General features: G+C 45.5%; 1 protein-coding gene across 1 annotated transcript; it reads left to right on the top strand.

Annotated features, from left to right (window-relative positions):
• Positions 1–15,811: 15,811 nt before the first annotated feature.
• PROKR1 (prokineticin receptor 1) lies at positions 15,812–24,934 on the top strand (the record flags this gene model as incomplete). The annotated part of the gene is made up of 2 exons (XM_080814153.1): positions 15,812–16,296; positions 24,238–24,934. The coding sequence occupies 2 exons, from the start codon at positions 15,812–15,814 to the stop codon at positions 24,932–24,934; spliced, it is 1,182 nt and encodes a 393-aa protein (XP_080670279.1).
• Between the last annotated feature and the right edge of the window lie 1,135 nt (positions 24,935–26,069).

Below are 26,069 nucleotides of genomic sequence, written 5' to 3' on the forward strand. Positions count from 1 at the left end.
GTGGTGGTGGTTAAATAAAGGAATCAAATATTTGTGGGTATGTTAATATTGATCACGGCCTACATGTTGCCCCAAACAACAAACACTTATTTCTCTAAATTTCTGTGGGTTTGGAAATCTGGGCATGGCTTAGCTGGGAGCCTCTGGGTTAGGATCTCTCACAAGACTCCAGTCAAGGTGTCATATGGGGCCCGGGTTGTCTCAAGGCTCACTTCTAAGCTCATTCATGTGGCTAGTGCAGGCCTTAGGTCTCCCGTGGCTACTGGTCAGACATCAGTTCCTTGTCAAGAAAGCCTCTCCATAGTGCAGCTCACAATATGGCAGCTTGCTGGCTCTAGACCAAATGAGTCACCTAGAAGTCATGCCCAATATGGAGCCATAGTCTTTTTTTAACCTAATCTCAGATGTGACACATGTCATACTTCTGTCATATTCTAGTTATTACAAGTGAGGCAGCCGGACCACCCCCTGCTTGAGGGTGAGGGGATTTCACAGGGCATGAATGCTGAAATGTGTCAGTGGGCATCATCTTAGAGGCTGCCTACCACAACCCTTCTTGTTCTTTTCCAAAACTGTCATGGCTGTTCTTGGAGATAGACTTTAGAATCGGATTTCCAAATTCAGTAAGGAATTCTTTTCAGATTTGTAACTGGAGTACACCAAATTTATAATTTAATTTGGGGACTGCTGACATACTTACAAAATTCAGTCTCGTTCAGAAACATACCAGCCTCTCGATCTATTTTGTTCTTCTTTTATGTCCTTTAATAGTACAGTTTTCTTAATAGGCTTTGCGTATTTCCTGTCACTTTAATTTCTAAGTACTTCATAATTATTGTTGCCTCTGTGGATGGAATATTTTTCTCTTTGCATTTCCTAATTGGTTGTTGCTATTGCTGTAAATATGAAAACAAGTCCATTTTCCTGTGCTGCTCTTTTATCAGCCCAATTTAATGGAATGTCTTATTAGTTTTAATATTTCTTTCACATACTCTAGAGATTTTCTAGTCAACAATGTCATCTGCAAATTATGGTAGCTTTGTTTATCCTTAAAAGTTTTTAAAAATATTTTATTTTATTATTTATTTGAGAGAGAGAGAGTATGAGTGAGAGGCAGGGCAGAGGGAGAAGCAGACTACCGGTGGAGCAGGGAGCTTGATTCATTCAATCCCAGGACCCTGTGATCATAAGCCAAAGGCTGATGCTTAAGTGACTGAGCCACCCAGCTGCCCCCATCCTTTTCCGATATTTGTACTTCATTAATTTTTCTTTTTGCATTAAATTAGCTATAACTTCCAGGACAGTGTTGGTAGCAGAAGTGGCAACAAGAATCCTTATCTTGTTCCTGATTTTAATAGGAGTGCTTCCAATGCTTCACCATGAGGTATGGGACTTGTTGCCATTACAGGAAAAAAAAAAAAATCATGGTATTAGAATTTTATGAATGGGGGTGCTTGGGTGGCTCAGTCGGTTAAGTGTCCTATGACTCATGATTTCAGCTCAGGTCATGATCTCAGGGTCATGAGATTGAGCCCCGCCCCCCTTGGCTCTGCACTAAGCTTGGAGCCTGCTTGAGATTCTCTCTCTCTCTCAAAAAGAATTTTACAAATGAAACTCCTGTCTATTATCTGAAGAATTGTATAGAGGAAGAAATGAAGGGGGAAAAAAAAAAAACAATAGCTTGGTCCTTTATGCATTAAAATCATGGGGTATTTTTTTAGATACGTATATATAATGTAAGTATAATCTAAGAGCTTCTCAAGAATTGCTTTAGAGTGAGTAAGGAGGAAAAGGGTCTCATGACATAAAGTGGGAAAGGTAAGACCCATAAAGCTCAAAAAGGAAGGTGAGAGTGGCACTTGGGTCCTAATTTAGAAAGGTCATTGATAACACACATGATATTTATCCAGAAAGTATTCAAGAAGGCACTGTAACATCTTTTCCAAGGGAGTCAAACACTGAGTGCCTGTAAAGAGATCCCAGAGTTGGTCCAGAGGAGTAAAATATTAAGTAATTCTTTGAAATGTTAACATTTAGAATATGTGACATGATATTTTATTGATCACTGGATCTGCTTTTTTCTGTAAATGAGTTTCTAGTTACGTTTCTAGTTACTTTTATTCATAGCTTAAAAAGAATTTTAAAAAGAAAGAGCGGTTTTGAATTTATCATAATTTTTAGCATCTACTAAGTATATTTCTTTACCATCCACCTATTAATGTAATGAATTACATAGTATATTTCTAATATTGAGCTATGCTTGTATTCCTGGAATAAATCCATCCCATGATTCTCCTGCTGTATCCAATTTTGCTAATATTTACTAAATGTTTTTTGATCTTTGTTGATAAGGGTGATGGACAAATACTTGGGGAGATTTCCATTATCTGTTCCTCAGCAATTCCTCAACAATAGACTTTTCGCATAAATCTGGGCTTGGTACCTTTAAATCTTTACCTCCTCTCTCATTTATCTATAATTACTGTGATCTATACCTCTTCTTGGGTCAGTTTTTCTAATTTCCGTAAAATGAGAACATATAAAAATTTACTTTCACATTATGAAAATCTCCTACACAACCATACTGATATCCCTTTTTTGACTGCTGAAGTGTCCTCTACCACTGATCTGTTCATTTCCTTCAGAGGTTTCATGCCTGGGAAACTTTGCCTTAGTAATAGTGGATGAAGTTTATGGTGATTTGAATGTGTATGCTTGTTGTTTTCTTTCCCTACCACTACCTGGCTATTTCCTTTATTCTGTTGCTTCAGTTACCTCCCTGAATCACTGACCACTAACAGGGCAGAATGCAACAGGGGAAATGTTCTAATATCAAGATACCAAGATTCTCATCGTGGTTCCAGAACTTATAAGCCTTCAACACATACCATGCCATGAACAACTCATTTCTCTCAAAATGAGAATCATTACAATAGGGGCCAGTGGCGCAAGGGGGAGAAGGTCACCATAATGGTGTTTGGTCTCTTTTCTTTCTCTGATTCAAGGAACAAAGTATAGAAAACACGGCTAAGGATTGAACAGTGCCCCCACCCACCCATTCATATGTTGAAATCCTAATTCCTAGTTGCTCAGAATGTGCCCTTGTTTGGAAATGGGGCCATTGCAAATATAATTAGTTAAGATGAAGTAATGCTAGGGAAGAGTGGGCCCCCATCCAATAAGACTGGCATCCTTATTAAAAGATTTCATGCTTATTAAAACATTGGGGCACAGACATGCATACAAGGAGACCACCACATGAAGATGAAGACAGAGTTTGGGGTGATGCTTCTACAAGCCCAAGAATGTCAACGACTTCCAGCAAACCACCAGAAGTGAAGAGAGACATAGAACCATTCTTCCTCATGGCTCTCAGGAGGAACCAACTCTAACTACAACTCGATCTTGGATTTCTAGGCTCCAAGACTACAAGACAATACACTACTGTTTTTTAAAGTACCCAGTTCGTGTTACTGTGTTATAGAGCCCTAGCAAACAGATACAAGCACTGAGCTACATGGCATCTTTAGGACTACCTCTGGATATGCCAGCATTCCATGCTTCTTGTCTTTGTAAACCGTTACAGGCTGTACTGATCAGACTTTGCTACACTCATGGATCTGTGCCTATGGCTCTGCTAAATGCTGCTGGGCTGGGTTGGACTTGGCTACAGCATATGGGAAAGATCCAGGCCTGCTCTCTCTTCTCATTTTGGGACCAAGACTGAAGAGGGCTCCCACACATTGTCAAGGCTTTTCTCATGGTTGTTCTGACCATCGGTCAGGACAGTGGAGAATTCTGGCCACACAACCATTTTGCCTCTCGAAGACCAGCTCACTTCCACTATTGGCTCTTCCATATGGCCTTTCTGTGCCTCCCTGCCACCTACCCCAACGCCCATCCATTTCCTGCCGGGGTATGACTGAGATGCAGAGTAACTGTGTTATTGTCTTGTCCTCTTGGGTTCCCAAGAGACCAACTCTGGGAAGTGGGTGGGGAGGGGATAATTTGAGCTTGGAATTCTACCAAAGCATGGATTGTTCAGCCTTCCATCTGATTTCTTTGACACGTATACATAGAAACTATGCTAACAAACCATGGACACCTTGGAATGTTTAACTAATGTTCTGGCACTGAGGCAGCTATTTTGAACATTTGTGGCTTTATAATCTATCCTATTTGTCAAAATGTACATTAACACAAGCTACTATCACATTAATGAATTCTGTGTAAGGTTATTTAAAAATACTTATATTTGGGAAAGTCTCTATATCCAACTGTTAATAATGGGATTAGGGATAAAGGTAAATGTGAACAATTTTTTATTTTTTGTTTAATATGCTTACATTTTTTAAATGACAACATGTTACTTTTGTGATTAGACAAAACCTAAAGGCATTGGAAATACATACTTCATGTACTATTCCTAATTAAACAATATATGTATGCTATGCATATATTATATGTATGTGTGTGTATATATATCACTTTGTTCTTGAAAATAGTATTTGGTTCGGGGAGGGAGAAAGAGAGGTTGAGACAGAGAGCAGGTGCAGATGAGCGCCAGCTCTAGACACATGCCTGAGCACGGCTGAGGGGACGCCATCTTTCTGGGAGGGCTGTTGAAGAGGCCGGGGAGTTGAAGAGAAGGTACTGCTGTACAAGGTGATTGTTCTGTCTGAGCAGGTTCAGCTCTTCTCAGACCCTGCTAAGTGATGGCTTCTATTCTACTTCACCTACGTCACAGAAAGTTCTAGTCCCTTGTCTTGATATTTGCCCTTCTTGTCATTGCCCCTTCCCCGAATACTCTTTAGGTTAATCAACATTAAGTGTGTTTTCATTAGGTCGGTTGTGTCACTACATTCTGGCTTTTGGTTGGTAATAAAGTGCCTCTGGGGCTTTGCCACTCATATCCCCTGTCTCCCACTCCCCACAACACACACACACACACACACACACATCCTTGAAAATGGTCTGAATATAAGACAATATTGTAACTTATTCAATAACCATGCAAAAGATTAACCACACCTTTTTGGGGTATAACTTGAGTTCGATCTTGTCCTGTTGGTTTCTCTCTAAGTGTAGGGAGCAAAGTACTCTGACACTTAACCTTCCTTGGAATGACATCATCTTCTTGGCCCTGTTCCTGCATCTGTCCTCCTGGCTGCGACTCAAGTAAATGTCAGGAGGAAGTAAATTTGAAGAGGAGAAAACAGTTGTGTGAAATCAACAGAATCGACCGGTATTTATTACAAAGCACCTCTAGACACAATGCAGGAAAGGCTGAGGAATCTCAGAAAGCTCAAGAGTCTTCCAAAGTTACAGAGCTTATTTGAATTCTTAAAGTAAGCTACTGATTCAATTTCAATTTTTAGCTCGTGATGTTGGCTTATTTGATAGGCAAAGTGGTATCTCATTGTTTTTAGATGACATTTCTTTTTTTTTAATTTTATTTATTTATTTGACAGAGATCACAAGTAGATGGAGAGGCAGGCAAAGAGAGAGGAAGGGAAGCAGGCTCCCTGCTGAGCAGAGAGGCCCATGTGGGGCTCGATCCCAGGACCCTGGGAACATGACCTGAGCTGAAGGCAGAGGCTTTAACCCACTGAGCCACCCAGGAGCCCCTAGATGACATTTCTTTTTGAGAATTGCCTATTTGTGTATTCTCATTATTTCTTTAAAGTACTGGTTTTCTTTCTTATTACAATGTAATAATACTTTATATATTAAGAACCATGACCTTTTCTTTGCAACATTTGTCATAAATATTTTTCCCTGATTTGACATTTGTCTTTTAGTTTTTTAAATGATTTTTCTTTCAAATGGTTTGAATTTTAATGTAGAAATAAATATAAGTATCTATTATTCATCTTTTCTTCTGGGAGATCATCGATTGCCTTTTTTTTTTTTTTTTTGCCTAGTAAAGCCTTCACTAGTCTGAAATCAGATAAATTTTTAGCAGTCTTTTTAACTTTAAAATTTTTTAAATTCAACTGTTTAATCCTTCCATATAGCATTTTAGAATATAGTGTGAGATAAAGATCTAAATTAATAATTTTCTGTAGTCATTGAATCTCCTAGTCATTGTTTTTAATTCACTCTTTTCTCATTTATGAAATGTAAAGCATTATACAAATAATACAGGTTCATTTTTTAAAAATTAGAAAAAAAATAATTGAAATAAAGGGGGGGAAACTTGTATTTTCTTTCTACTCTGAGTTAAATGTTAGCAATTTGCTTTGTTTCTCCAGATATTTTCTTCTATGGATTTATGCACGTATTTCCCCTCCACATGGAATCATATTGCAATATGGTATTGTAACTTGACATTTTTTCATTCAGTAATGCATCATGACCATCTTTCCATGTCAATCAATGTACTTTTGCGGCATTATGTCTTAATTAACTTTTCACTGAAACATACTATACATTCAGAGAAGTGCACATTTCATAAGTGTATAGCTGGACGAATTCTTACCAAGTGAACATAACCATGTAACCAGCTACCACACCAAGAAAAAGAACGTTAATGGCACCCCAAAGCCCTCCAAATGGCTCCTTCCAGCGATCTCCCTTCCCTGAGAGTAGCCTTTACCCTTCCATCCTGACTTCTAGGAGCATAGATTCATTCCACAGTGCCATTTTTGATAGCTTCCTAGTATTTTGTCACAAATAAACATATCATAATATGCTTATTATGGGTTAAATTGTGTCTTCCCAAAGGATAGGTTGAAATCCGAACCCCCAGTACCTGCAAATGTGATTTTATTTGGAAATAGGGCCTTTGTGGATATAGTCAAGTTAAGATGAGGTCATCAGGGTGGGTCCTAGTCCAGTCTGAATCAGTGTCCTCATGAGAGGAAAAGGCCCCATGAAGATGGCGACACACAGGGAGCATGCCATGTGAGGAGAGAGGCAGAGGCTGGAGTGGCTCAGCTTCAAGCCAAGGACACCAAGGGTTGTCAACCACCAGCAGAAGCTGGGGAGAAGTAAGGAAGGATTTCCTCTCTCAGAGGGAGCCGGCCCTGTCGACACCTCGATTTCAGATTTTAGCCTCCGGAACAGTGAGAGAAGGCATTTCTGTTATTTTAAGACACCTACATTGGGGTACTTTGTAATGGCAGCAGTAGGAAACTAATAGGCACTTAATTCAATTTTGCTGGAGTTGGGATCTTTCTCACATTTCATTATTTTTTTACACTGTTTTGAATATTCCTTTAATTTTTTTTCCTTAGAAGAAACTACAAAAGTGGGGGCACCTGGGTGGCTCAGTGGGTTAAGCCTCTGCCTTCAGCTCAGGTCATGATCTCAGAGTCCTGGGATCGAGCCCCACATCGGGCTCTCTGCTCAGCGGGGAACCTGCTTCCTCCTCTCTCTCTGCCTGCCTCTCTGCCTACTTGTGATCTCTTTCTGTCAAATAAATAAATAAAATCTTTAAAAAAAAAAATAAAGAAGAAACTACAAAAGTGAACTCTCTGTATCCAAGAATATTAATAAGGAATATTCATAAGACAGTGGCTGTGAACCATCAAACCACCATCTTTAAGTGCTGTACTTGGTGAGATAGTTGATGGGGACTGCTTCCTTTGTAATGTGTTCTCCTGTAACTCCAGTTTCACCAGGATTCCCTAACTTGTGGGTACAGTGGACTCACGTAAAGGTATAACGGACTCTTGCCACCATCTGCATAAAGCAGAAAATCCCAGACCTTCATTTCTGGAAGTCTCTGGCAGGGCTGGGGGGGTGGGGCGGTTATCATTCAAGTTCTCATATTCTTCCCCTCCTGCCCGACCCCTCAACACATCCACTCATAAAGACTTTTGGGGCCTGGCTGTGCTATTTCTCTTGACAGAACACCATGTTAACAGGAAAGACCCATGTCAAGGCTTCAGAAAGTAAAACAGGGTATGAGGATGTTGTGACATTCCATGTGGTACTTACTGCCTTAGAACCAGGCCACATTTCTCAAACAAGGCGAGAAGGCCTTTCTTTCCCTCCCTGTACCAGGGGCCCCAAGCTAGCACTACCTGTGCCCCCGTTTCTCAGAGTCCCATTGCCTCTAGCCCTGTCACGCCCCAGGCTTAGCCAAGAAGACCAGAATCGGAGGCAGATACCAGGCACCAGCTCCATCCTTGTCCTCAGCTCTCCCCTCCCCCATCCCTATGTGAAATATGCTTTATTGGCAGGTCACTGAGTTATCAGACTTCCTGTCAAGACACACCCAGATCTCAAGAGTACGCACATTTTATGCTCAAGCTCACTAGCTGCTGTCTCCTTAAACCTTCATAATATTTTATTATTAGTAGATTGAATTTCTCTGTATTATTCTACTTTTTCAAAAAAAATTCTCATATGCTATTACCTGTTTATTCTTTGAGATAAACATAGGGATATTTCAGGCAACCATTAGGTATTTGTTAGGGATGGTATTAAACCAGTGAAATTAAGGACGGAATTGACATCTTTGAAGTGTTTGGGCTTCCATCAAGAATGATCTCATGTCTCTGTATCTATGAGAATCTTCTTTCACAACTCCTCCAGAGGGATTTGGGGAAGTGGAGAGGAATGGCAGAGAGCAGTCCGCACGACCCTCTGAGTGAGCTTTGGGAAGCCCATCAACACTATTGGCTTGAGTACTGCAGAGGTAATTGGAAAAGGAAGCAGGATGGGTTCTGAGCCAGCTCTGGGTATCTTCCAGGAATCCTTGATTTTTTTCGTGGCACTGGAGGAGAGTGTGTGCCAAGAGAACAAATCTGATGAAAGCAGAAAATAAGCTGATTTAGTTAATTTGCCATCCAGGAGGAATTGTGACCAGAACCAAGGATCCATGGGGCCAAGGATCACGGAGAGAGGGGTAGATGAAGACAGGTAGCAGTAGGTGCTGTGAGTGGGGCCGCTGGAGATAGAGGGCAGGGTCCAACCTCAGGAGATGGGGATTTCAGTCTGGGCTCTGCAATCAGCCCTTTCTGTTCCATTGGGCTAGTGGGTTTCCCTCCCCAGCATCTGATTTCTCCTTGTTCGACCTAAGAGTGCTCACTGAATGAATTCTGAGGGCTTCTTGAACTGAGTTCCTATGTGGTATTTACTAGAGCATCCCAGGGGTTACATAGCAGAAAAACGCCCCAATTCATTAAAAACTTCCATGTGTAAACCAAAGGATATAACTATAGACTAAAATGATGAAGAAATGAGAATTCAGAGGACTTTTTGGATGATTCCTGCTAGTGGAATAGGAAAGAAAAGAAATCTAAAGTAGCCTAAGGAAGTTATTTAAGGGTGAAGGACATCTCCAAAGAAAGTGCTTCCTAAATGAGTTCTTTGATCTTGTTTGACCAGAGGTCCCTGAGATGGCAAATTCTCTCAGACTGTGGCTTCTTTTGTTGGTAGGATGAGGCAAAGCACAGTTGCTGTTCCTGGGAGTAGATTGTAATAGTAAGAAGGATTTCCAAGCTGTTGGCATCCTTTGGGCTGTAAGTTTGAAAAAAACAAAAAACAAACAAATACACACACACACACACACACACACACACACACACACACACCCCACTGGAGTTGCAGATTTTGTTCTTAATTTTTTAATTCCTTTTTTTCTTCCTTTTATTTTTTAAACTTTTTTAGTGCCATATTTTGCTCTAAGCTAAGGTAGCCCTGGTTTAACTCTGTCATAGAGACAAACTTAATATGCCACTGATGGGCATGTGCTCCTCAGATGGAAGGGAGATCTCTTGACGTCTTTGGCACATAAGGATTGACTTCTCCAAGGGAGTTGCCAATATGACCTGCCAGACTGTACCTACCTCCATTATTTCATTTCTTTCATTGGGGTCCTGGGCCGATAAATCATCCCAATTATGCCCTCCAACTCCAGAGGTTATGCAGGTTATCCTTACTCTGAAGTTCAAAAATGTCTTCATTGTGGCTAACTTGCTAAAGTCAGGCACCATTCCTTGTAGGTCTTTGATGGGGAAAAAGGAAAGTCTAAGTTTTGTATGGTAACCAGTCCCCAAGGTGGCCTCCAAATCAGTCTCTAGTGATCCCCGCCCCCCTTGGTATTCACACACTTGCGTGGTTCCTTCTCACATTGCACCAGGGTTATTGTCCTTGTTGTTTGTGGTGAATAACATATAACAGAGGTGGGGTGTGGGGAGAGGTTAACTACCAACTACCAACTAAAATCACTCGGGCAGCCTAGGCTAGGCTCACATGATGAAGAACCAAAGTCTCCAGCAACAGCCCGGGAAAAACTGAGACCTGACAACAACCTCATGAGTGACCTCAGGAGTGAATCCTCCTGGTGGAGGCTTCAGATGAGACTGCGGCCCTGACCGACACCTTGACTCCAATCTCATGACAGACCCTGACCCGAGTTCCACCTAGCTGAGCCATTCCCAGATTCCCAACCTTGAGAAACTTTGTGAGATAATACATGTTCGTTGTTTTCTAGTGCTGAGTTTCAAGGTAATTTGTTTAGTAGCAATAGATAACTCTGTGCTTTGTTTTTTATTTTTGAGTAGAGATGAATAGAGTCAAGAAGACATTTGCTATATGGAATGCCCACATATGCTGTGTGAAATGATAAATCAAGATTTGTCTATCTTGTGCCAGGCTCTGATCTAGGTCCCTGGATTCCCAGATTTATCTGATAATAGGAATCACCTGGGATGCTGGTATAACATACAGATTTCTAGGCCCCTTCTCTGGGTTTGGGGTGGGACCAGGGAATCAGTCTGTTTAACTAGCACCCTGGATAATCTCATCAGGCAAACCTGAGAAACATTGCAAGAAAGGATTAAAAAAATGAACGAGATACAGCCCTTCTTCAGGTAACAGTGCAAAGTGGAAAGCAAATTGGTAGATTAAGATCTCATGGAGCATGATAGGGAAAGAATTATAGAATGATAGTAACAGTTGGCATTTATCAGGTGCCTGCTAACCATCAGGCATTGTGTCAAACACTTGACGGGTTTTACCTTATTTAATCCTCACAACATCCTTATGCAATAACGTTGCCACCTGTAACTTACAAATGGGAAAGCTCAGCTTTGGTTACCATACTGCCCAGGGTCACACAGCTCCTGTGTACAGAGCTAGGTGGAAAGGAGGCAGGTGACTCCATATACCATTCTCTAAACTGCTATTGTGTTCCATGTCCCAGGGGACATGAGACTCAGAGATGTGAAAGGATTGTGACATCTTTGCAAATGGCAGGAGTTTCGTGCGAATGACAGAAGAAGGTGTTCAGGAAGGGATAGGGGCCCTGGGGAAGATACTGCATGAAGTACTGGAACCTGGCCGTAACTTCCAGGGTAAACTCAACTCATTTTGTAAATGAGGAAAGGGAGCTCCAGAAATTTATGGGACTTGCCTGAGGCTTGATAGTGGCAAGAAGAGTAGAGATCCAGAACCCGAGCAGCTCCCTTTCCATTATGGACAGTTGGAGGTCAAATTAGGATTGACCTTGGATCCCTTGCTAATGAGGACTGAGCTATTCTATAGATCATTTTAACTATTTTAAGTGTATCCATCTTCAAAACTTTTTCTTCACCTCAAACAGAAACTCTGTATCCACTAAACAATAACTTCCCATTCCTTCTCCCCTGCTACATACCATTCTATTTCTGACTCTATGAATTTGCCTATTTACTTCATATATGTGGAATCACATAATATTTTTTTTTGTGTTTGACTTATTTCACTTAACATGATGTTTTCAAGATTCACCCACATTGTAGCATGAATCAATTCTTCATTCCTCCCCTCCCCCCCCTTTTTACTGTGGTGAAATACACATAATATTTACTATCTTAACTATTTTGCAGTGTAAAATTCAGTGAATTAAGCTCATTCACATTATTGTGCAACCATCACCACCATCCACTTCCAGGATTCTTTTCATCTTGCAAAACTGAAACTCAGTACCCATTAAATAGTCACTCTGCCTTCCCTTAATCCTCTAGCCACCGGCAACTAACATTCCCCTTTCTGTCTCTTTGCTGTGGACTACTCTTTGTACCTCATGTAAGTAGAATTATACAGTATCTGTCTTTTTGTGACCAGCTTATTTCACTTAGCATGATGTCCTCAAGTTTCATCCATATTGTGTCATATGTTATAATTTCCTCCCTTTTAGAGGCTGACTTATATCCCATTGATTGAATCCATTTTGTTTACCCATCCATCTGCTGATGCATCCTTGGGTGGTTTCCACCTTTTGCCTATTGTGAATAATGCTGCTATGAATATAGTTGTACAAATAGTTCTTTGGGACCCTGCTTTCAACAATCCCGGGTATATATCCAGAAGTGAGATTGTTCATCCTACGATGATTCTATTTGTTAACTTTTGAGGAACCCTCATACTGTTTTCCACAGTGGCTGTCTCCTTTTACTTCCCACCATCAGCACTCCAGGGTTCCAATGTCTCCACATCCTCACTAACACTTATACTTCATTATTTTTTTTTTAAAGATGAAAAATATTCTCAGGTATGTATATACCACAGTAAGAAAAAACGGTTCATCACTTGATAGACATTTAGGTCGTTTCCATCTTTTGGCTATTGTGAATAATACTGCTACGAGCACTGGTGTACAAGTTTCCGAGTTTCTTTCTTTCTTTTTTTAAGTGAAATTTCTGGATCATAGGGTAATTCTACACTTAACTGCTTGAGTAATCTAGACTTTTCAAGGAGATCCGTGCTCTGTTAAGTTGGCCCTGGTCATCCTAGCCTTCTGATCAGATGTGGGTGGGCGGGGGACTCCTCCCTCTTTCCAGCGTCCACAGGTCCCCATGCCCTGACTTCATTGCTTTCAGGGAAGCAGTTCTCTGAGACTCTTACACAGAGGTTCAAGTTGCTGAGATGAAGCTGACCCCGCTGTGCAGCTGGGCTTGCCCGAAGAAGCGAGGCTTAGGTCGGTCCCGGCGTCTCCTGCGAGGGCGGTGCTGTGGGCGAGAGGGGAGGCCCCTCCGGGTTCTTTGAAATCCCACCAGCTAAGCCGGCCGTGTCCGCCCTCTCTGGCTGCCAGAGCTGACCAGGTGAGCCGGTCCACAAGTCCTGTGCCCCGGGGCGGGCACAGCGGGCGGGTGGTACTCCTTGCTGGGTTCCGCGCTGAGCACCGCTTTGAGCGCCAGCGCCCCGGATTCTGCCCGCGGCAACGTTCCGGACCCTGAGCGCCGGGAGCGCGCGCCGCTTGGGGCCCGGCTCCCTCCCGCGTGTCCTCGCCGCCAGCTGCCGCCTCTGCGTCCCCGCCACTCCGGCCCGGGCCGGACTCCCGGGTCCGCAGCCGCGCGCCTGCCCAGCGACCCTGACGTGCCCAGCGCCGCCCTGCCTCCCGCTGCTACCTCCCCGGAGCCGGCACCCCAGTACGTCCGGGAGCCCTGCGGGCTCGGCCCGAGCACGCCTCTCCTAATCAGCTGGCGGTGCCCACGGCGCCCCGCGGCCACCGGGGGCGGGGACCGCCAATGCGGGGCGGGCCCGGGCTAGGGGTGGCCCTGCCTCGGGGCCCGCGTTCCGAGGATCTGCGGCGGCGGCGGGAGCGCAACTCCAGCCGGAGCCAGGAGTGAGCCCGGAGAAGAGGAGGAAGAGAGGGGACCGGTCGGGTCCCTGCGGTCCTCTGGGAGCAGAGGTTCGTGTCCCCGGACCCGGGGAGAGAGCCGCGACCTCGTCCGCCCGCCGGAATGCCGCAGGTACTGAGCGCGCACTCGCGGAGAGATGCTCCGAGGACCCCTCGCGGCACGCGCGGCCGCCGGGTACGGGGGCTTCTGAGGGCGGAGGAGGCTTTTCAACAGACTTGCTTTCGCGCTCATTTTCTCCCGGGAGCCGGCCTCCCGGTTCCTCTGACCTTGGAGTAGCCTCCGAGACTCCGTGGAAAAAGCTGGAAGCCCCAGAGGGCTTCTCAGCCGGGGCTGCAGAGAGACTTCCAGTGATCTGCAGGGGCTGGCCAGGGCCGAGCGCCGAAGGACAGGGCCCCGGCGCACCCTGGGTGGGAACTGAACGGGGTTGCTCTTTGAGGTAAGAACACAGGAGAAGAGATCGCAGGACAATTTCTCCCGGAGTTCTAAATCTCCCAACACCACCCCCTCCCGCCCCCACGCCCCAAGAAGTTTTTATTACTCTTTGTTTTTAAAACCTGACTTGGAGCCGTCCAGGTAGCATGCTTGGAGAGTACCCCTGGGGGGTGGGCGTGCCTCGGAGAGGCATGGGGACTGCCAGGGATGAGGACTGTCCCACCAGAATTGCAGCTGTACCTGTGTGGACCCCGGGACTTGGCCCCCTCTGACCTGTCAGCTCTCGGTTGTGCTCATACCTGACCGGGGCAAAGGGCAGGGACTGAGAGGGACAGAACTGATGGCTCAGAAGAAGGGGAAAATGTGAGACAAATGGGGGTGAGGAGTTGGAGGAGAGAGGCGGGTGGTGGCTGGGTCTCATTGGGGAGCAGAGAGGTCCCCCAAAGACAGGCTCTGGAAATCTCACCGCTGAGGAGTGTGGGCAGCAGGCTTTCCCAGAGTACAGGGACAGCTAGGTGTCTCTCACTCCCAGGAACCTCAGGCTTTCCATGCTTGCCTGCCCTCTCCAGTGTTCCCGACATTTGCTCTCTGGACCCCAGCTCCCTTACATCCCAGCAACCTGGTCTGATGTTTTCAGGCTTTGGGCAGGAATTGGACTGCAAAGAGAAGGCAAGGGTTCCTCTTGGTTTTGGGTCCCCAGCAGGGCAACTAACCCTCCTCCCGCCCACCCCCCAATATGTGCTAAGTGGTGGAGTCATCTGGGTCAGGATTCCCCTCCCCTTCCTTGTGGCTGACTGAGGAGGCCTGAGCACTCAATAGTAATTCTTTGCAGTCCTAGGGTGTAACACCCTTCCTCTCTAGGGAGCTCCGTGCTTTACAGATGTTATTGATCTGCTGCCTGGAGGATGTTGAAACTCTTGAGTGTTTAAGCTATTTACTGCAGGACACACAACCAGTCAAGGAAGGATTTTGCTCCAGAGCCCACTTTCTAAGTCACTCAGGGATTTAGGCTGTGATTTCAACCCTGCAGCCTCTGCCTGGGGACCTGCCTTGGCAAATGCTGTGCCTGACTACTAGGGTCACAGCGGACTTGCATGTGGGGACAGGAAACCCAGGAGAAGAGGGTGAGGGGGCTGCTAGATAGGCTCTGGGATCTTAGAGCCGTGTTCTGCCAGACGAAGGGGACCATCTCAGGGGAGCAGACAGGGTTGTCTCATATGCAGCTGATGGATGATAGAATAATTCCTTTGAAGCCACAGAATTGTACAATTTCACAAAGACTAAGTTCAAGCTGTTAGGAGGGGGAGTCGAGTTTGGAGCAGCTCACTTTGGTTCTCTTTAGCTTCCCCACACTTAGCTTTGATCCTTGAGCAAAATTGCAATATTTCAGATCATCAGTGGAAACGAAGTAAACTGAACCAATATCTGGTTGTCTCTACAGCAATGCAGCCTGCCCTGTATGAGTGGGTATGTGGTTTTCATTCATTTGTTTTCTCTCCCTGGTTCCTTTATTTCCACTCCATCACTCAGTGTTCCTTCTGAGCAGGTGGCTAATGGGTCTGCTGGGGTTATAGGATGGTTTTAAATTTGGCCAGTTCCACTCACATGTGTAGCCAACTGTTTGTATGTCTCTCAAAGGCTTAGAATGGAGCTCGGATACTGTACCCCAAGGATGCTGGCAGATACACTCTGACTCATTAAAGGAGAGCTGACTGTAAGCAGAGAGGGGAGAAGACATCAACCGCCCACACGTCACCTTAGAGGAATTCTAAGCAGTGTTGTTTAGAGTACCACCTGGCCAGATGGAGATCACCACAGGGGTCATGGATGAGAATGCCACCAACACCTCCGCCGACTTCCTTTCTGTGCTTGCCTCCCACGGGGCCCAAGCTGCTCCCTTCCCATTCAACTTCAGCTATGGTGACTATGATATGCCTTTGGATGAAGATGAGGATGTGACCAATTCCCGCACTTTCTTTGCTGCCAAGATTGTCATTGGCATGGCCCTCGTGGGCATCATGCTTGTCTGTGGCATGGGCAACTTCATCTTCATTGCCGCTCTGGCCCGCTACAAGAAACTGCGCAACCTTACCAACCTGCTCATCGCCAACCTGGCCATCTCTGATTTCCTGGTGGCCATTGTCTGCTGCCCCTTTGAAATGGATTACTATGTGGTGCGCCAGCTGTCCTGGGAGCACGGCCATGTCATGTGCGCCTCTGTCAACTACCTGCGTACTGTCTCTCTCTATGTCTCCACCAATGCCCTGCTGGCCATCGCCATCGACAGGTGAGTAAGGGGGCACAGAGACAATAGGAAAGGGGCATTGGAATTGTCCCTTCCTTTACAGCAGGTGTAGACTGATGAGAGAGATCTTTATTTCTCATCTGTGTGGATGCATGGGGTGTGGGGGGGGGGTTCAAAAGTGGGCCCATTGACTGAATAGTAAGGAATGTTCTAGTTTTCCAGCTGTGGGCAGACAGAGGTAGGAGAGCTCCCTAGAGCTGAGTGGTGGGAAGGCTTTTGATCCCTCTGCTATGGACATGCTCTTAGACGTATCTGCTCAAGGTCTAGAGGTCCATAGGTAAGTGGAAGTGTGGAGGGACAAATTCAAGTTCCAGGCAGGTACCTCTTGAGTCAACTTGGAGAGCCTGAGGGAGATTTTCTCAAAATACAAGCACCCCTCCCCCAACCCCAGCACCAGTTGATTTTAAAATAAGATTGTTGATTTGTTTTAAACAAAATAGAAAAAAGAAAAAGAAAAGAACGCAAAAAATGTAACATACTTTTACATAACATACTTATACTTCTTTTTTTTGGTTGCATTAATCAGTTTGCTCCTTTCCATACATTTGCATGCAACAGTATAGAAGACCTGCTTCCAGTGATGGGAAATCAAAGCAGTGGGAGCCGTCTATGTAAATCTTTCTTCTGTTGTGTTTATTCTTCTCATTTAGGACAATCACTTGTGCTAAAGAACCAGGGTGGTTTTTGTTCCCGCAGGACAATCTTTGCAAGCCCCTCTCCCCAAAGTTTACTCTCATTTACGAAGTACCTTAGTACAGTCCAGAGCCGGTTGCCGGAGGGTCAGGGCCTCAGATCTCAACAGTCTGTCTCTCTCCCTGAACTCAGAGAGCCTAGAGCCCAGATGCCCTCCCAGTTTCGTGGCCTCAGGGCTCTGGGGGAGTTTAGCCTGCCCCTCGCCATCAGGACTTCCCAGGGCAGTGTTCCAGGGAAGATCACAGCAGATGGAACCTGTTTTCTGATACCAAAGGCAGAACACCCGAAGATTGGATAACCTGGAAACAGGCCACTACCAGAACAGGGGCTCAAACCCCATTCTCAAGAAGAAGCCTGGCTTTAAAAGCATCAAGGGTTGGGGTTTTGTCTCCCTTCTCCTGGAAGAACGGCAGGGAGTTGCCTCTTAAGCAGTCCCGGCTCTATCAGCTGTGGAAAGAAGGTGCTCAGCGTCGTCATCCCTGAAGAGGGCTACTTTGGCCACGGTCCTCCACAGGAATCCTGGAGCTTCTCGGCATTTCAGCCATCCAGGAGCAGACCCTGGGTGAATCAGGAAGGGGACAGTCAAGCCGAGTATCTGCCCCTCAGCCCCTTTCAGGGCTGTCAAGGAGGGACTCCAGGAACCTTGTCTCTGGCCTTTCTGAAGGCAGAGGCTGAAAACATAGAGGGTCCTTTCCTGCAGTTTCACTCCAGGGGGACATCTTTGCAGACGGCGTGCTCTCAACCACTAGAAGTGGGTAGGTTCGTGCCTGCTTTGGGGCAGGCTCCTGATCCCTGGACGAGATCCGTTTGAGGTTGTAGGGGCCTACTTGTCGGAAGGGGGTCACACTGCAGGAGGGAGTGGCTTCAAGGGCGACAGAAGCCAGGATAAGTTAAGGGGCATCCGGTTATCCTGAACATGTAAGACGTGATATCTTCGTCACCCAGTCCACCTCCATCTACTGCATTTTTTCACATTCATACCCTACTTTTATACCAAACTCCGCTCTCTGAAATCCTGCGGGCAGTGTGAGTTTCTGTAATAGAATTTAGATACAATAAGAAGAGAACACGCTTTGCTTCGTGGGACTGCTAGCATTTACGGTGGGGTTGTGATTAGAGACTTGAAACCAAACACTGGAGGAAAGCACCGTTGCCTACACAGGCCGTCCAGAGGTCTTGGCCAATGAACTTGGCTGCTCCAAGGTGTGAAGTTCCTTTACTGATGTTTGTGATCTTTGCTTCGAGGTATTTGTATGTTTTTACCCTCCAGTTTCAGTTTCGTGGGACAGGACCTCATTGATTATTGTGTGGCCTTGTGTGTTGTTCAGGATTTGATTAGGGGTTTTCAGGTTCTATTTGGTTAGTTTGGGGCAACTCATTTGTATCTCGATATAACAAATACACTCCAGTTATAAAAATGCCTTTATTTTTGTTTAATGAAATCGGAGGAGTCATGTTAGTGGTTATTCTGGCAGGGGTCAAACCCCCACTGCTGCGGTGTTAGCAGCCGGGCCCCATGAGAGTTCTTAAAGATCTCTCTGCCTCGGTTTTCTTATGGGTACAATAGGAGTAATAGTAAGACCTAAGGATTGGTTGCCTTGAAGATGAAAGGAAGTCATATATGTAATTGTCTGGAACAAGGCTTAAACTGGAGAAAGCAACCAATTAACAGTGGATCTTATAATTCTTAAATTAACCCTCCCAGGAACAACAACAAAACAAACCCAAGTAAGCTAATGAAAATTTTCTATTGAAATGATTCGTTTTCATTGAGGTGACTGTTTTCAAAAAAAGGTAATGCAAGGTTTCTAAGAAATGCAGCTGTGACGCTGTCGTGGAGCAGAAAGAACTACTCACGTTCTAGCTTCTGTTTCTGTGATTGGTTCCATGGTTCTCGCAGACATCTATAGTAGCAAGGCTCCCTTGTCACAGCTGCTTTCCCCCTTCTCCAGCAAGCCTTTGGTTGACAGGACGGGTCAGTGCTCCCCCTCCCCCACCCTCCCATCCCCCACCTACATACACCCTGTTCACTCCCGCTAGGGGTCCTTGGCTCAGTGTCTCTTGGCTCAGCCTGGCTCCCACTGCTCCTGTCCTCACAGCCCTTGCTAAACGCTCGTTCATCCAAACAACGCATTGTTGTAGAGAAGCTACGATGTGACAGAGACCCGTCCAAGCACTGGGGATACGACAGTGCAGGAGAAAAAACAGCTTCTCGCTTTAGTGGAGCTTTTACCCACAGAAGTGGAGAGAGATGACAATCAGGCAAATAAACAGAGGTAATTTCAGAAATGCTCTGAACAAAAAAGACAGACATTGAAAGTGACGGAGGATGGGAGCTGCTCCAGGTACCTCGTCAGGAAAATGTCCCTGAGGAGAAGGCATTTGAAGGGAACTTCGGAAAAAAAAAAAAAAAATAAAGCCAGCCTTGCGAAGATTGGGAAAATGCATTCCACACAAAGGACATTATCAGTGCAAAGGCCCCAAGACAGGAACAAACATGAAGGGTTTTAAGAACAGAGAAAAGGCTCCTGTGGCCCGAGGGAAGAAAGCCAGGCTGCAGCTAAATTAATCTTCCCTCTCCTACACATCTCCCCTCTCTTACTCAAAAGACCTTTAAGAACTCCATTGTCTACAAAATATGGCTCAAATCCCTTCGCCTTTTATTATGATTATTGAGTCCCAGAGGCTCCTCTCAGTTTCAGGCTAGGTAAACACATGGATGTCCTGTTTTCTAAAAGAGGTTGCAATCTTTTTGAGAACTGTCACGATGGCTTTTTACATCTCTATTCATTCAGCGCCAAACACTTGCTGAGAGTGAAGTTTTACCAAAGTCCTAGGTGCCCAGCATTCACTGTCAGCAAAAAGTTACAAAAGAAGTAAGACTGAGCTCTGGAGGAGCTTACAGTCAGGGGGAGGGATGGGGGCAGGTGAACTAACACTTAGTAAAAGTAAAGGATAAATTCTAAATGCAGTTTACAGAAGGGCAACATCATTGTGTATTAGAGTAGTCAAGTGGGAGGAGGAGGACTTTTAAATGGCCTTCAACAAATGAGTCAGTTAAGGACAGGCGAGGCTTTCCAGGAGGGTAGTGCATTTTTTGCAAAAGACGAGGTGGGAATGCTTGAGGTCTGAGGTCCCTTGGGGAGGTCTGTGGGATCCTTGGGGGCAAGGAACAGAAGCAAAGTCGAGATCAGAAAGGATAGGGTCATATTCCAGAAGACCGAGGTATAGGTAGTCAGACCTGATGGAGCAGGAAGCTGAAAAAGATCATCAGAGGACTATGTCCTCCAAGTTCTGGGTTCCCTATTGGATGTGGAGACACCTGCACTGGCCTTGATGTGTAATCCATAGATCCCACAACATGTGGGGCACTGGGGAACTCTCCCTTCTTTACCCAGAATCCCAGGGGAAATGGCCAGCCAGCCTGCCCACTGACCTCCCTTCTCTTCTGTCTGCATGGGACCAGCTAAGGCTTGAGTACCTGTACTCGGTCTCAGGACACACAGATGCTCCCCAGTGAGCTCACCGATGGGGCTGACTGGCCCAAAGAGTAGGTTCTGAATTCCCTGATGATCTCATGAATGGCCTAGAAGCTGCTGTGACCACCATTTCCATGGTTTGATCTGGGGGGGCGGGGTCCTGGGTGGGGATAGAGGGAGCCCAAATACTCTTTGCTTAATCACTCAGCCTACCATCATCACACAATCCCTGCCTGGATGTTTCTTTGTCCAGCAGCCTTCATTCTTTGTTCTCTGTGAAATGTTGGCTCTAAGGGAATCTGGACCTGAGCCATTATATTGGTAGACACATAGGGCAAGCCAAGGGCATATGCATAAGAAGAGAAAAGTAGCTGCCAGTTGCCCAACTCCTTGGCACATCAATAGCTAAAAACCAACTGTGTTGGAGAGGAAAGAGAAAAAAAGGTGCTAAGATTCTGCTAGGATGCTAGGAGGGTAGGAAGAAGGAGTATTGCTTGCTCCAGTGGGAAAGGGAGGGGACAAGTGGCTTATTGGAGACCCAGACGGACTTGGAGCAAGATATGAATGGGTCTGCATCATGGTTCTGTCGCTGTCTAGCTGTGTGGCCTTTGGCAGGTATTTAACTTCTCCAGATCTCAGTTTGCTCATCGGTGAAATGGTCATCTTTGTTCTCTTACCTATTCAATAGACTTGGGGATATGTAATAAGAAAGTGGACTTGAGAATGCTCTGTAATGGGGTGCCTGGGTGGCTCAGTGGGTTAAGCCTCTGTCTTCGGCTCAGGTCATGGTCTCAGGGTCCTGGGATCGAGCCCTGCTTCGGGCTCTCTGCTCAGCCGGGAGCCTGCTTCCCCCTTTCTCTGCCTGCCTACTTGTGATCTCTTTCTCTGTCAAATAAATAAATAAAATCTTAAAAAAAAAAAAAAAAGAATGCTCTGTAAATTGTAAGCTGCTTTACAAACACAAGCAAGTGTTACTGTGCTAGAGTTCTGGAATTCTGATCCCAGCAGCGCCAAAGCCGCTGGCAATCCATGAAACAGTTTAGCGATTTTCCTTTCGGTAAATAGATTTGGAGGGCCTCTTGCACAGCCCATGCTAACCCTGGGGATGGAGTCAGGGTGAAGGCCGAGAGAGCCAGGATGGGATGAACATCTGATGGGAAGTCAGGTTACCTTGAAGATTAATTTTGATATGAAGGTAAATAGATCCAATAAAATAGAAAGTAGCAGAGAACCTGAAAACAAACTATTTGCCAATAACAGGTTAAAAAAATTGCTACGTATACAGAATAGCTCAGAAAAAATACATTTTATGTTGCCGACCATTTCTTGTAAATTTGAAGCTTATGGTTATTTATGTGCAGTTGAAGCGTATGGTCTGAGGACCCCGAGGGGGTCCCACAGGACCAGCCAAGAGGTGTCCTGGCTGCACGCAGGACAGAAAGCAAACATGAGCCAGTACGAGGGGAGAGCTGTTTATTGAAGGTTTAGGGAGAGTGCAGGGACAGACAGAGTGGGAGACTCAGAAAGGAAAGGAGGGAATCTCTCCTTTGTTTGATGTCTGGAGTTTTTTAGTGGGAACTGTGGTCTAGTATATGTGTCCTCTCAGGCATCCAAGAACTGGTTAGAACAAAGACCAGGGCCCAGGGGTTCTGGAATATGCATCTGATGGCTTCATCGGGTCATTCTCACCAGGTCCTTCCTTAGGAGATACCTATTCTAAAAAAATCATTGACTTCTTATCCCTTCCAAGGAGGATATATACTTTTTGAGTTGTGAGGCATGTGTAAAGTGGGGGTGCGGTTCCTAGCAAGAATAGAGGCAGGAAAAGGGCAAAAAGGCAGATTTTTATGGAGTCCTAGAGTTTCTCTCTCTCACAGTGTCTAACTGGAGCCTCGCAGTATCTCTGTGAGGCTGGCGAGGCAGGTGATATTCCCATGTTAGAGAGGAGCAAACTGAGCCCACTAAGGGCTAAGAAAAATGCCTCAAATTCATATAACAAGTTTGTGGCCAAGCTGGAATTAGATTCTTGGTCTTCAGACTCCTCTTCTGCTCGTTCATTGAAAAAAACACTCAGATCTTGAAACACCATAAAGACTTAGGATGTTGCCATTGAGAAAGGAAGGAATAGAATTATCTAGTGAAAATTCATATAGTAAACAAGTATAGAAATATTCTTCGACAGAATAATCAACAGAACATGGTGGGGCAGATAAAGAGGGAGAGAGTGAGTGAGAGCAAAGATGCCAAACTCTTAGACTTTGTTATGAGTCTGAGTGAGTTTCGTTCACTCATTAGAGTGGGAGCTCTGTGGTCTTTATGAAGGGCCATACGTGTGTGTTGACAGGAGCATTGCCAACACCCTATAGACATTCCCATTCCACCCTTCAGCACTCGGAGGACTGGCAAGAGTGACAGGGACTGTTGCCAGTGGCCAAGCATGTCGAACAGCCAGTTGAGTGTACAGAGGGTGGACCCAACCCATCCTACTTCATCTCTCATCTCTGGAAGAGAGCAGGAATCTCACTCCAGCGAACTCTCCAAATGACACTCAGTGGAGTTGGCTGCCTGTGTTTGGGGGAAGAGGGACACAAACAGCAGGAGTATAATCAAGAAAAAACCATAGGAATGAACTTCTTCTTCCAATCAAAATCCCAAGAACAATGAGCTCAAAGAGATTTGTTTAGAAGGAAATAGACTCGGTCTGGCTTTCCTTCAGGCTTCTCTCACATTTGCTCTTGGCTCTACCTGGGATAAGCCATGGACACGTGAGAATGTGTTTATTTCCAAAGTTGTTTAGCCATTCCCTCACACTTCACTCTCCATCTTTCTCGTTCTTCAACTTCTACTCCCTGCCAGACACAGAAAGTCTTCCAGGAAACCAGAGCTCTCTGGGAAGGAGGCTTTCATACCACACAAATGACTCACATCCCCCAGAAAGTGCTCTCTCTCTGTTCCTGGACCACTACGGCAACAGCAGTGTGGTTTTTTGCAAAAGGGCAAAAGCAATATCTTTTACTGTCTGGTGCTTTGTGGTTAAAAAAAAAATACAGTCAATGTATATTCTTGATTGATTTTTCACATCAGTCATGAGATAGGGCTAAATATTTTCTATCAAGGGTCCTGTGGTATATGACCTTGAGAGAGTCACTCATCTGTCTCCAGGTTCCGTTTTTTACACCTGGAAAATAAGAAATGTGGTCACATGTTCTTCCTTCACCTTTGCATACAGAGCAATATTTTTAAAAATGTGGAATGAAGACCAAACTTTGCCCACTGCTTCCACTGGAAAGGGCAAGTTCTCCTGACAACTCTTTGTAATTATCAGGCCCTCTTACCTTTAAACGGTGGGGTAATTAGGATGGAATGGCCCTGGAAACAGGAAGGACCTGGGAATAGTGCCAGCCCAGAGACCAATGGAAGTCATTACTACTACATTTAATAACAGTTACCCTTTATTGCAGATATATCATATTTAAAACTGTGCCAAAAAATTGCATACATTTTGGCACAAACAAGCAACCTTAATTTTGCAGGTAAGAAAACTGAGATTCGGAGAGATGGAACAAAACCTGCCTGAGCTTGTAATAGCCAGTGAGGGGCGGAACTGTGGTTTGCACTTCAGCCTGCTTCTCTTGAGAGCCCACACAGTTGTTTATCCTGCACACGTGCACCTTCTGTTATTGTCAAAACAGTACCATCACCCAGAACTCCCCTCTGGCAGTGGTTGACCCTATTTCTGTTCTTGGTCTAGATATCTGGCCATTGTCCACCCGCTGAGACCCAGGATGAAGTATCAAACAGCCACTGGCTTGATTGCCTTGGTGTGGATGGTGTCCATCCTCATCGCCATCCCTTCCGCCTACTTCACCACCGAAACGGTCCTCATCATCGTCAAGAGCCAAGAGAAGATCTTCTGTGGCCAGATCTGGCCGGTGGACCAGCAGATCTACTACAAGTCCTACTTCCTCTTCATCTTTGGCGTCGAGTTCGTGGGCCCCGTGGTCACCATGACCCTGTGCTACGCCAGGATCTCCCGCGAGCTGTGGTTCAAGGCGGTGCCGGGCTTCCAGACGGAGCAGATCCGAAAGCGCCTGCGCTGCCGCCGGAAGACCGTGCTGGTGCTCATGGGCGTCCTCACCGCCTACGTGCTGTGCTGGGCGCCCTTCTACGGCTTCACCATCGTGCGCGACTTCTTCCCCGCCGTGTTCGTCAAGGAGAAGCACTACCTCACCGCCTTCTACGTTGTTGAGTGCATCGCCATGAGCAACAGCATGATCAACACTCTGTGCTTCGTGACCGTCAAGAACAACACCGTCAAGTACTTCAAGAAGATCATGCTGCTCCATTGGAAGTCTTCCTACAATGGGAGTAAGTCCAGCGCAGACCTTGATCTTAAAACCACAGGGGTACCGGCCACCGAGGAGGTGGACTGCATCAGACTGAAATAACCTGGTGGACCTTTCAAAGTTTAAACAAAGACCTTTGCGACATTGACCAATTGACATTGATACAAACCATCAACCAAGAACCCTTGGTTTGCTGCAGAGGGCAGAGTGCATGGACGAGAGTGTGAGCACCGTGCTCAAGGAGCTCAGCATTTCTAAACCTGATGTGACTAGATACCAGCACCAGTGGCCAACACTCACTGAAAGTCTCGTTTGTGCAGAGTAGGCACTGGTGAAACTTATGTATGTTGACAACATTTAATTGGCAGAAAGAAATAAGGATTAAGCCAAGAAAAATATTGGGGCATAGAGAGCCTGAAATGAGAGGCTCTCCGGAAGGAACCCAAGTAGGCATCTAGGACTGTGGTACATGTGTTTGTAGGGTGATGGTCTATCTGACCATCTCAGCTACTCATCAGGTACTGATGTAGCCCATCTCTAGGATTGTCCTTAGGCTTGAGTTCACTCCTAACGTTTGTGGAGTTGGAGCAAGAATACAAAACAGGCTCCTAGTTCTTTCTTCAACCCTTTATTCTCATCTCTGTTCCTGACTTTCACTGGGAGGAGTCTTACATGCATGCACATGGACACCGCACTATGCACGGGCAAGTTCTGTCCAAACCCTCTTCTCCAGCACTGATCCATGGGTACCCCTTGGGCTTATGGCTGTGTCCATACATGGTGAGACTCATTATCAGGAGAAGCCACACAGACCCTGGAAGCCATTTGGTCAAGGTATTAAGGGGTTCCGGGTATCTCGACTTGTCCCAGGGAAGGCTTAGGCTCAGGATGGATATGTTCTCTTGGCTCCATGGACTTCTCATCCCATGGGGAGAAGTGCAAATGGCAGACCTCTGAAAGCCTGCACAGCTCAGGTCAGGAGCTCAGATTTTCTGGGTCAAAGGATGATACTGCTTCTACCTCTCAGTTATTCTGGCTTGAACCAATTAGGCTTCTTCTTAAGTCCTTCTTTTCCTCCTCTTGTATCCATGTTTGTGAAACATAGAATCTCTGAAAGTAGACACAACAACTCATGGATATAGCTGTCAGCCATTTTCCATTTCCACCAGCTCTCACGCAAGATGTGTTTGTCACGAGTGCCCAAAGTCCATCACAGTTATTAATCCTTTGGATTAAG

This window comes from Martes martes (assembly GCF_963455335.1).
Source record: "Martes martes genome assembly, chromosome: 9".
NCBI lineage: Eukaryota > Metazoa > Chordata > Mammalia > Carnivora > Mustelidae > Martes > Martes martes.